This window comes from Esox lucius, chromosome 25 (assembly GCF_011004845.1).
Source record: "Esox lucius isolate fEsoLuc1 chromosome 25, fEsoLuc1.pri, whole genome shotgun sequence".
Lineage (NCBI taxonomy): Eukaryota > Metazoa > Chordata > Actinopteri > Esociformes > Esocidae > Esox > Esox lucius.
The window spans coordinates 14,120,355-14,132,587 of record NC_047593.1 but is presented as its reverse complement, the minus strand read 5'-3'; the positions used below and the strand labels follow the sequence as shown (position 1 = coordinate 14,132,587).

The following is a 12,233-nucleotide window of genomic DNA, read 5'->3' as shown; positions in this document are numbered from 1 at the left end:
AATATCCAATCATACTCAGACCCATTCTAGTGGACCAAGGCAGGTTATTGGCTTAATATCACAAATAGCCTTTGTTCTTGTGGGGACCAGTGAAAGGTCCCACAAAACAAATGTCCCTTCTTATAGTTTTCTTGCGTGGACTTTCGGTCCCCACCAGGCAAGTAAAATGTGTGCACACTCTCTCTCTCTCTCTCTCTCTCTCTCTCTCTCTCTCTCTCTCTCTCTCTCTCTCTCTCTCTCTCTCTCTCTCTCTCTCACTAACACACACACACGTAGAGCAGACAGTTTCTGACGTTGTATCTCCCTCCTCCAGGACAGGGTCTGGGCCGACGTAGCTAAGAGCCTCAGCTGTGTCATCGCCATGGTGGACAAGCTCCAGGAGCAGGAACCAGTCAACAACAACCAGGAACAACCAATCAGCGACCACGCCCTGGCCGATGTCATCACTTCCCACAACCCCTGTAAGCTTTTCACCACTGGATATGATGCGTTCAAGCCTGACTAACATAATAATAAAGACAAGTTAACATCCATTACGATGCCTTTAACTTGTCTTGAAGTAGTAACCAGAAATACCTCCCGTGAGTCCAAGACGTGTCTGCCTTGAGCAAGTTGTTGGACCTCCGTCTCGCCTTTAGATGGCAGTCACATACCACGTTAGCCGGTTGCGGTATTGGTTCTGCCCAAAGGCCTACACACTCAGCTGACTCCGCATTACAACAGAATGAAAGTGGCAGGGAAATAGTACATAAATAATACATTGACCGGGGAAGTGAAGCGAGGCGCGCTTGTTATTCACGTCCAGCCATTATCGATCATCGTGAGCCGCCCAGTCTCCCCTGCATCCAATCAAATCATCTCTCAGGGCCTGCTGCTTCCTGCCAACTGGGCTACAGATTGATACTGGCTTAAGCCAGACTGGGTATTGGTGACCGCTCACACTGCGTCTCGAAGCCGATGTGGGGACACGTGCACGTGATTCAAGATGCCGAACAGGCACGGGTAGAGAGTGGTTAGGGACTGGACACTGGGATAATTCTCTCCTTTCTGCTGGTCAAACAGAGGTCTGTAAGTGGCTCATGGTAATGAGGCATTGTGGGAGTTTGTCTGTTTGGACATTTGGGACAAGCAGTGTGCATTCCATTTTCAGAAGGGCTTTTCCTAGGTTTCTTTTTTTGTTGTCAAAATTGCTCAAGCTTGTGCAATTTGGTTTGGAAGGTATCCCAGGGTTAGACGGGTATCCCAGGGTTAGACGGGTATCCCAGGGTTAGACCGGTATCCCAGGGTTAGACGAGTATCCCAGGGTTAGATGGGTATCCCAGGGTTAGATGGGTATCCCAGGGTTAGACGGGTATCCCAGGGTTAGACCGGTATCCCAGGGTTAGACGAGTATCCCAGGGTTAGATGGGTATCCCAGGGTTAGACCGGTATCCCAGGGTTAGACCGGTATCCCAGGGTTAGACCGGTATCCCAGGGTTAGATGGGTATCCCAGGGTTAGACAGGTATCCCAGGGTTAGACAGGTATCCCAGGGTTAGACAGGTATCCCTGTCTAAGAGGGTTTCATCAATCATTTTATATTGTCTTTGATTCTGTCTAGTTGATATGATAAAAACTAACTTTTCAGTCCCCCCTGGAGAAATTATGCCCCCCACCATTCCCCAAAATGCCCCAGAATACCAATGGATCAACCACATCCAATTCACTCCACATTGCTGGCCTGCAGGTCAAAGTGGAAGGAAAGCCTGTGTTCAAAAATGACATCCGAATCATCCATTCCATGGACGTGATACCCTACGTAAGTGTTGCGATAGAAGAATTGTGTCGTTTGTCTGCTTGTAATCGGCCGAGTGTTGGGTACTTTGTCAGGATCAAACAATAGAAGACAGGAATAAAGCCTAAGGAAATAATATAAAGGAAAACATGTCCTAATCCTGGGTATAGATTTATTTTTCAGCAAGCGAAATATACAAATTCATAAGCCAACTGTACATTAGAATGGATTACATTTATTTCAAAATCTGAGACAAGCATTCAGTCCTGCTGCCCATCAGATATAACTGGAAAAAAAAAACGACTTGCATTCTGCCCGAAGATGTGCAAAGCTTTGCAAAGTTGATAGAATATTATTCAAATGTATTCATACCTATGAAAACGAATGACCTCACTCCTGTTAGTCGCTCTGGATAAGAGCCTTTGATAAATCAGTTAACGGTGAGAGGCTTCTACCAAGTACTAACACCAGGGCAGAGGTGTCCCGTAGCGATCAGTTGTAACTGTCATGAGCAAATCTCACGTATGTTACAAATGATATCTCTCAGTTCATCAGCATGTTGACGGTGTCTGTCTCTCTGTGGTACGTTCGATCACTTAACCGATAACAACAATTAGAGCGTATTGTGGGCTGAATGAACTTTGAACTTTCTCAGTTGATTACAGTAAACTGCAATGGAAACTTACCTTGCAAACGTTCATCACGTGTTGGTGCATCATCTGTGGCTATTACTTATTGGTATGAAATAGCAGCAGCTGCAGAAGGGTGCAGATTTTCTTTGATGTGTAACCAGTGGGTCACATGACTATTATATGCCAATCAAAGATCAAAAATTGGAAAATCTAAGACCATTCCAAAAATAATTTCTCACTATGAAAAAATAGAAACAGATACCACTTGAGAATATTATACGGATAGGGAAGAAATTATTATACAGAATAATAAAGGGTCCTTCATAACTTGTTTAACCAGGTATAATTACAGAAAATATAATGCAGTATGATCTTGTATAGCCTACATGAAGGACCATACAGAGGAAAGAAGAGAGGAATTTGCCCAATTGAAAGTACAAAATCTAAGCAAAAGGAGAAGCTTGATGGAAAAGATTGGAATACCTTTCTCTAGGGTTTGGAGACATGCACAAACAGTAAATCTTAGTTTTGCATTATTGTCTTCGAATAATAATCATCATAAACATTTTAACTTTGGATAACAGATGTGCAGATAGTTCTTTATCTGTGGAAAAGCCTTAATGCATGTTTGAGGGGGCTGTATCATGTCATTCCTGGTGTCCAGATGCAAATGAGACGGGGCAGAATTAGCTGAACCGGAAGCACCAATTCACTTCATGGGTGAGGAGGTTGCTCGTCATCCAACTTTAAAAAATTCTCTCCGCGGAAATTGGCAGAAACATTCTTTATATGAAACAAAAACACCGTCAGCTCAGTTACAAACCACACAAATCTCTCACGAGACATCTTTATGAAATTCAGAGGGATCCTACAATCCACAGTTAACTTAGAATTTTTTTGTTTATATAGTTTTGGGACAGTTTACTGATAGAAAGTAAGGATACTTGAAGATATTATGTGGTTACATGGCAGTGCTTCAGCTCTTCTGTGTACCCGAGACAGCGGCTTTGACCACGAGACCACCGTGGGCCACAACAATCCACGAAGTCGCGTGTTTCTGGGGTACCACATATCTCCCAAGGCCAACAACTGCAGATCCTGTCATTTTTATTAATCCTTGTGTACATCAAAAGCAGAAAGTAATCCTTTAAGCATTTCTGGAGCAGTGTAATCTCTCTTTCCCTTATGAAAGGTATTCTGGCCAAATGTGTAAATCTCTTTCAGGGAAATCTGAGAAACAATTAAAGACAATAAATATTAGTTAGGGTTCTGGCTAATTGTGTCAGCACATTGCTGGACCAACAACTTCATTCGGATCAGACTGACTTCATTCCTAATCAAAATGATTCTATTTTGCTTGAGGTACTATGCTAGTCGTCTCAGGGTAATTCCATGCTAAGAGTGTGATGCACAAGCCCCTGAAACCCCTATAAATACCATGGCGCATAGAATTACTTCCTCTTCTCTTCCATTGGTTGTGACAGGTGCAGCGAGAAATGAACGTCTTAGGTCTCCGTTAAGGAGTTGTTTTTTCTTAAGTTTCTTGAAGCTCCCCAAAAAAGCAAGCTCCTTGAGCAGGGCATATTTGTCCTGTCTATGTCTTCCAGCTAATTGCGTTGTCTGCTCGTCCAAGACCACTTCCCACACTGTTACAGTCATAGTGACTTGGCTGGGTACTGCCTTTCCCTAGAGTTGTTAATGTAATCAATATTATTTGCAGAGGTTCTGGAAAGTGGACCGTGCCACCACATCTTTAGTGAAAGACTTTCTAGTGTAAAATGGGCAAGTGGGGTGGGGTGGGGTGGGTGGGGGGTGGGGGCTGCTGCTGGTTTTGGTCTGGCAGAAAGAGAGTTCCCTTTCCATCCCTTTTTTCGTCACGATTGTTCATTCCCTTTTTTCGTAGTTTTTTGTTTCAATCATTTTAAAAAGACGCCTCATTGCTGTGTGATGCCTTCTTTTTGCGTGTTTTCTATTAAATATGAGAACCATTTGCTTATAATGTTTAATTGAAAACCAGAGAAGAAAATCAGTGACAGAATCACATCAGGGGTACATTTTCTCCTTTTAGATGTAAATTTAAAGCTGCAATGTTCAGTTTGTTATAGTTTCAAGTAGGTTTTGGGTAAGATTTTTTTTTGTCCTGGCATCTGTATGTACATGCTGTGGGGGAAAAAAGGGCTTAATAAGATCGCTCTTATTGATTGACGTTTCTGAATACAATGAGTTAAGAGGCTTGACAATAAAAACATGGACAACACCTCCCCCTGTTGACCATAAGTGGTTTTACATTGGACTGCAGTACCTGCTCTAAGGTGTATACTGACACATCCCGTCGTCTCATAACGGAGTTCAAGATCACTGTCTGCCGGAGATCCTGTACTTTAAAATAGACCTCTGCCTCGTCCTCACTGAAAATCAAAGGAAAAGCATTGAGCCAAGAGAGAGACACTGAAGTGCATAACCATGGGCTAAGATGAATAAGTAGTTCCATTGCTTGCCAAGGCAAGTCTTCATAGGCTTTCAGTTCCCAGAAAAGGGCTAAAAGCAAAAGCTCATCTGAAGTTAAGAAAATGTGTGATGTTATGCCACTCCAACACACTGCTCATTTAGCTGCACATGTTTTGCATCAAACATGCAGTAGGTGGCAGTGATACATTCACTGGGTTATAGGAACAGTTTGTAAGGGTCAAACATCTGTGGGAGTGAAATAGAAAATGCCCCCCGAGGCCGGCGTTTTATACACAGAAATGTTTTACTGTGGCATTTGGCAGAAAAGCAGTTGTTGTCCTTGAAAAACAGCAAAGCAACTACATTTTCAAAATGAATCATTATCTGTAGCATTTACCGCAGTATTTTCACATTTGGCACTCTGGCACCATGGAATGAATAGCGAACACAAGAAGACATTAACAAAATCCTACCAGGCCTCTAAAAAATATCCTGTCAATTTAAAAATGTTCCTGTGTTCTGCAGCAGGGGACTGGAGAGAGCAGCTCTGCCCCCTGGTGGTCAGGTTAAAGGACTGTGTTGAGGAGGTGGTGAAGCGTGCCAAGAGGGCCATGACCTTTGTCCTTCTGCAGGAGGCGGCCTGCAGCATCCCACAGGGCCTCTACCTCAAGCAGAGGCGGGACGTGGTCTTCAGTCAGGCGGTAGGTGGTTTGTAAAGGTTTGCTATGGTGTTTTGCTGAACCGATGGGCAAGTAATGAGTCATTGGTTTTAGAGAAATGCCAAATGTGCTGGTACCTACATGTTCTTCCAACAAAACCAAAGGAACAGCATGTGGTTTTGATGTTGATGTGAGCCAACAACCTCAGATTTCACACACGTTATCGTAATACTTTGATTTCTCCCTCCTTACAAGTTTACCTCTGTCTTAACTGCCATTTTCAAAACTGTATGGACTTGCCATCATAGGGTGTAAGTCACAAGATCTAAATCGGTGGGATTACTAAATTAAAAAGGGTTTTAACCTAACTCAAACTTTTACAATCAACCTAATATATACAACGATGCAGTTATATAGAATGTGGAATTTGATCCAGCGTCTCTGGAACTGCTCTTTGACCACAGAAGAAATCAGTAGGCAACTCATACTGAATTGTTTTATTACATACTGTTCAACCTTTAGATTAATGGGCTACAATGACATCAAAACATTCAAAAAGGCCCTCGAACCTCCGATTGAACTGTTACAGGTGAATGACGAAGCCTGACTGGACTTGGAGATAAAATGGACGAGATAAAGATGTGGATGAATGCGTTTTTTTAACATTGCTCTTTGAACTGTGTGTGTGCGTGTGTGTGTATGATTGGCCATTTCCAGCTTGCTGCGTTGGCGTGTGGTTTCGTCATGCGGCTGTATGCAGGGATGGAGGATAGGGGCTTCCTCAAACAGCTCCACCTGGTGGGCCTGGTGGCACAGTTCGAGAGCCTGCTCAGCACCTACAGTAAGTACCAATAGGCACTGATGCCGAGATCAGCTTAGCATGGTCCGCCTACAGTAAGTACCAATAGGCACTGATGCTAAGATCAGCATGGTCCACCTACAGTAAGTACCAATAGGCATTGATGCCGAGATCAGCTTAGCATTGTCCGTCTACAGTAAGTACCAATAGCCACTGTCTGCCTAACAGGAAAGCTTAGTTATCAGGGGAAAGTTAAGCTGATCATAGATCTGTCTGTAGGGTTCCTTCGGCCCAAAGCATTGACAGTTGTTGTTTTCAAATGTTGCTCTTTTTGCATTATCCCTCCTGTTTTAAATGCAACCCTGTTTCCAAAAAAGTTGGGATGTTACGTATAATGGAAATAAAAACAGAATGCAAAGATGTGTAAATCATTGAAACCCTATATTCAATAGACAGTAGTACAGAAGCAACATATCAAATGTTAAAACTGAATTTTTTTATTGTTCCTTGAAAAATATATGCCCACTTAGATGCCAGCAACACCTTTCAAAAAAGCTGGGACAGAGGCAACAAAAGAATGTGATTGTTGTGTAAGACAAATACAGAACGTGGTGGACCATCTCACAACTAATTGTTAATTGGCAATAGGTCCATAACATGATTGTGTATAAATAGAGCATCCCAGAGAGGATGAGTCTTTCAGAAGTAAAGATGGGAAGGGTTCACCAGACTGTGAAAGACTGTGCAGGCAAATAGTGCAACAATTAAATTCTTCAGGCAGATGATGCGATCAACCTGTACCAGAATGATGGGAAGAAAAAAGTATGGAGAAGTGTAAGTGTAAAGGGATATATTGTCTGCTCAGTTCTGCCAAATTCAGCGAAGTTGATTGGACGGCGCTTCACTTTACAGCTGGACAATGACCCAAAACACTGCAAAAGCAACCCAGGAGTTTAAGATAAAGAAGAGGAATATTCTGCAATGGCCGAGTCAATCACCTGATCTGAACCCGATTGAGCATGCATTTCACTTGCTGAAGACAAAACTTAAGGCTATAACAGCCCAGGGGCCTGACCCAAAGGCAGACAAGGTCTTGTTTCGGTACACAGAGCGGGAGTAATGTAGTGCAGGCGAGTAGCAGGTTCTAGGTCGGTGACCAGTGGCTCTGTGGATCTGTCTGGCAGACTGTAAGGCTAGGATCGTAGTCGGGGCGGGCAGGAGATCAGGACACGGGAAGGCGAGCAGAAACAGATGAGGGAACTCTAGGGGAGAAGACGTGGGAACGCTTGGCATAGGAACACAAGATGAACTGGCACAGAATGAACAGAGGACCTGGGTTAAATACACAGAGGGCAATCAAGAGAACCGGGAACACCTGGGAGTGAGTCAGATGAGAAAAAACAGGTGTAAGGGAGTGACAAAGGCAGAAAGACCCAGGAATAAAGCCTGGCAAAGCATCACAAAGGAGGAAACCCTGCGTTTGGTGACGTCCATGCATTCCAGACTTCAAGGAGTCATTGCCTGCAAAGGATGCTCTACAAAGTAAAAATGAAAATTGTATTTATGATTGTGTTAATTTGTCCAATTACATTTAAGCCCCTGAAATAAGGGGACTGTGTATGAAAATGGGTGCAATTCCTAAACGTTTCATACAATATTTTTGTTCAACCCCTTGTTTTAAAGCTGAAAGTCTGCACTTCAGTTGCATCTCGATTGTGCCCTCAGACAGCACTGCATTAAAAACAGACACCAATCTGTAGTGGACATCACTGCATGGGCTCAGGAGCCCTTCAGAAAACCACTGTCTGTGAACCCAGTTTGTCGCTGCATCCACAAAAGGCAAAGTTAAAACTCTACGCTGCAAAGAAGAAACCAGATATAAAGAAGATCCTGAAACTCTGTCACCTTCTCTGGGTCGAGCTCATTTAAGATGGACTGAGGCGAAGTGGACAACTGAAATGGATGCCGGTTCCTCCGGGCTAAAAAGCAAAGGGACCATCCGGTTTGTTATCAGTGTACAGTTCTAAAGCCAGCATCTGTGATGGTATGGGGGTGCATTAGTGCACATGGCATGGGTCACTTGCACATCTGTGAAGGCACCATTAATGCTGAACAATATATACAGGTTTTGGAGCAAAATATGCTGCCTTCCAGACAACGTCAACGTTCTGCATATATAACAACAGCATGGATCAGTAGTAAAAGAGTCAAGGTGCTGAACTGGCCTGCCTGCTGTCCAGACCTGTCACCCATTAAAAACATGGCGTATTATGAAACGAAAAGTACAACTAAGGGGACCCAGAACTGTTGAGCAGCTGAAATCCTATATCAAGCAAGAATGGGGAAACATTTCACTTTCAAAGCTACAGTCTCCTCAGTTCTCAAACGCTTACAAAGTATTGTTAAAAGAAGAGGGGATGCAACGCAGTGGTAAACATGATAATAAACATCCCGATTTTATTTTTTTTACATTCCAACTTTTTTGTAAAATGTTGCTGACATCAAATTTAAAATGGGTATATATTTTCCAAAAATTATGACATTTCTCTAAATCAATATTTGATATGTTGTCTTTGTACTATTTTCAGTTAAATATAGGTGTTAAAAGATTTGCACATCATTACATTCTGGTTTTATTTGTGTTTAACGCAGCATCCCAACTTTTATGGAAATGGGGTTGTAGATCCCCATGCATGACTATGGCCATACATACACTCACACAATATGTAAGATTTGTGTAGTACTACTAGCAGAAATGCTAGTAAAAATGAGTTAACGTTGTCAGAGAAAGGTTTCAAATAATGTTTCTGCAAAAAGGATTTGAGTGCCTGAGAGTCCCCATTTATACTCCCCTCGTCGGTCTGTCTATCGGTTTGCACTGACTTGTAATCTCCTTATTCTCACTGGACACTCGCAGTCCTATTCTTCCCATCCCCAACCACCCTGGACCAGCTAATACTCATCCTTCCCACCCCCAACCACCCTGGACCAGCTAATACTCATCCTTCCCACCCCCAACCACCCTGGACCAGCTAATACACATCCTTCCAATCCCCAACCACCATGGACCAGCTAATACTCATCCTTCCAATCCCCAACCACCCTGGATCAGCTAATACTCATCCTTCCCATCCCCAACCACCCTGGATCAGCTAATACTCATCCTTCCCATCCCCAACCACCCTGGACCAGCTAATACTCATCCTTCCCATCCCCAACCACCCTGGACCAGCTAATACACATCCTTCCCACCCCCAACCACCCTGGACCAGCTAATACACATCCTTCCAATCCCCAACCACCATGGACCAGCTAATACTCATCCTTCCCACCCCCAACCACCCTGGATCAGCTAATACTCATCCTTCCCATCCCCAACCACCCTGGATCAGCTAATACACATCCTTCCCATCCCCAACCACCCTGGACCAGCTAATACACATCCTTCCCATCCCCAACCACCATGGACCAGCTAATACACATCCTTCCCACCCCCAACCACCCTGGACCAGCTAATACTCATCCTTCCCATCCCCAACCACCCTGGACCAGCTAATACACATCCTTCCCACCCCCAACCACCCTGGACCAGCTAATACTCATCCTTCCCATCCCCAACCACCCTGGACCAGCTAATACACATCCTTCCCATCCCCAACCACCCTGGACCAGCTAATACTGCTCCAGTCTCGTTTGTTATGGGAATACCCGGGGGGTTCTGTCGAGGTAGGATTCTACACAGTGCCCCTTAAAGTGTTTTAAGGGATTAAGTCAACTTAACCGTGGCGTACAGAAATGATCATAACATTTATTGAATCATTTCTGATGTGCCAAAACAATTTGACCACCTGCCTGATATGCTGTTGGTCCTCCGCCTGCCGCCAAACCAGCGCCGACACGTGGTGTGGACTCCATGAGACCCCTGAAGGCGTGCTGTGGGATCTGGCACCAAGACATTGGCAGCAGATCCTTCAAGTCTTGTAGGTTGCGAGGTGGAACCGCCATGGATCGAACTTGTTGGTCCAGCACATCGCACAGATGCTCAATGGGGTTGAGTTCCGGGGATTTTGGAGGCCAGGGCAACACCTTGCACTCTTCATCATGTTCCTCAAACCTTTCCTGAACATTGTTTGCAGTGTGGCAGGGTGCATTATCCTGCTGAAAGAGACTACTGCCATCAGGGAATACCATTGTCATGATCTGATTTGCAACCATGTTTAGGGTAGGTGGCATGTGTCAAATTGACATCCAAATGAATGCTCGGACCCAGGGTTCACTTACCATCTAATCTACAAAGACCTGTGCATGTGCGTAAGAGATTATCAACATTATTCACTTCACCTGTGAGTGATCCTAGTATTTTGGCGCATCAGTGTGTTTATAACCAGTATTGAGTCCATATGACAACATCGTTTAAAACTGTTTATTTTGCCCATACAAATTAAGCCAATACAAAAATAAATACTTTTGCACCATTTTATCAGTGGTCTCAGACATTTGCACAGTACTGTGTATATATATATATATTATATCTTATGCTTCTTTTTGACAGTGTTTCTTTCTTACTGCCTGACCATAATCTACCAAGTTTCCAGTGATACACCCAAACACTGTAGTGTGAGTTTGAATCTAATTGTGCCAAGATAAATCGGTCTCTAAACCTACTTCCTAAACAGTTCTAATTGATGAAAATTGCAGTCACACTGGCAAAATAAATACCTTTGCACCATTTTATCAGTGGTCTCAGACATTTGCACAGTACTGTGTATATATATATATTATATCTTATGCTTCTTTTTGACAGTGTTTTTCTCACTGCCTGACCATAATCTATCAAGTTTCCCAAACAATATAAATAGGCACATATTTTACCAACTTTAAATACAGTGTGGTGCTGCTATTTAGTTTATACTCTGTGTAAACAAGTCTGTGCTTGATGTGGGGAGCATAGTCCATGTTAGTCTATATGGGACCGATGGCTTGTTACTAAGGTCTAAGTTAGTAGGTAAGAAACTGTTAGAGGCAAAAAAAATTTGAAAGGGAGAAACTGAGGGTGGGAGGGATCAGCAATTGTGTCATGTGGGGCACGAAGCTGGCTGAGAAAATGCAAGGAAGTGTCCTGTTGTCAAGGTAGGGGGGCTACTTTGAAAATCTAAAACAGGAAAGATATTATTTTTTATTTTTTTTAGCACTTTTGTGGTTACTGCATGATTGCATGTTATTTCATAGTTATGTTTCTACTGTTGTACAATTTCAAAAATGGTAAAAATAAACAAAATGCCCTTGAGTAGGTGTATACTGTACTTACTAATAACGTACTGTAATAATTGTGTAATAACTGTAATAATTGTATAATGTAAATATAATAAAGGCAGTGGGAAATGAAATTAGTTTTAGTTAGTATTCATTGTATTCTTTGTCATATTACTCTGGTAGGTTTCCTTTATGCAGGCCTGAGGCTATCATTGCCTTGAGTAAGTTTAGCAGCTTTTAAGGAAAACGGACATACAATTGTACTTGAAATCCATAGTGAAAACCCTTTTATAAGCATTTGATAACCTGAAGAGTATCATGCTCGTTATCTAAGGAAATTAAGAAAACCTGTTAAAATGCTTTGAAGTCTGTTTTAATCTGATGGGTTAATTTCATAACTATCTAAACCTTTCCCATCTATTGCCTCTTGCTCGTCATACTGATGTTTAAATCTTAATATAGTTCCTTCCACTGGCTCACCATTAAATCAGTAGTATTTTAGTTAAGGAAAGTAATAGTTGTAATATACAGCATTTGGACATTGGTTTGCCCTGCAGTACAGCATGTTTTTTTTTCTATGGTTTTAGGATTTATTTCGGGGGAAGTCCAGCTCGTTACTAGCTTATTTTCTTTAATGTATAATGAAATGCCGTCTAAAGAATGATTTAA

The 12,233-nt window shown here is 42.7% G+C and overlaps 1 protein-coding gene across 4 annotated transcripts in view; it reads left to right on the top strand.

Annotated features, from left to right (window-relative positions):
- The window catches only part of inpp4b (inositol polyphosphate-4-phosphatase type II B), a 113,373-nt gene that overhangs the window by 88,785 nt on the left and 12,355 nt on the right, over positions 1-12,233 (top strand). For all 4 annotated transcript variants that reach the window (XM_034290937.1, XM_034290939.1, XM_029118120.2 and 1 more), the window contains 3 exons: positions 314-461; positions 5,379-5,554; positions 6,230-6,353. In XM_034290937.1, the coding sequence (XP_034146828.1) occupies positions 314-461; positions 5,379-5,554; positions 6,230-6,353 (448 nt within the window). The remainder of the gene's footprint in view (positions 1-313; positions 462-5,378; positions 5,555-6,229; positions 6,354-12,233) is intronic.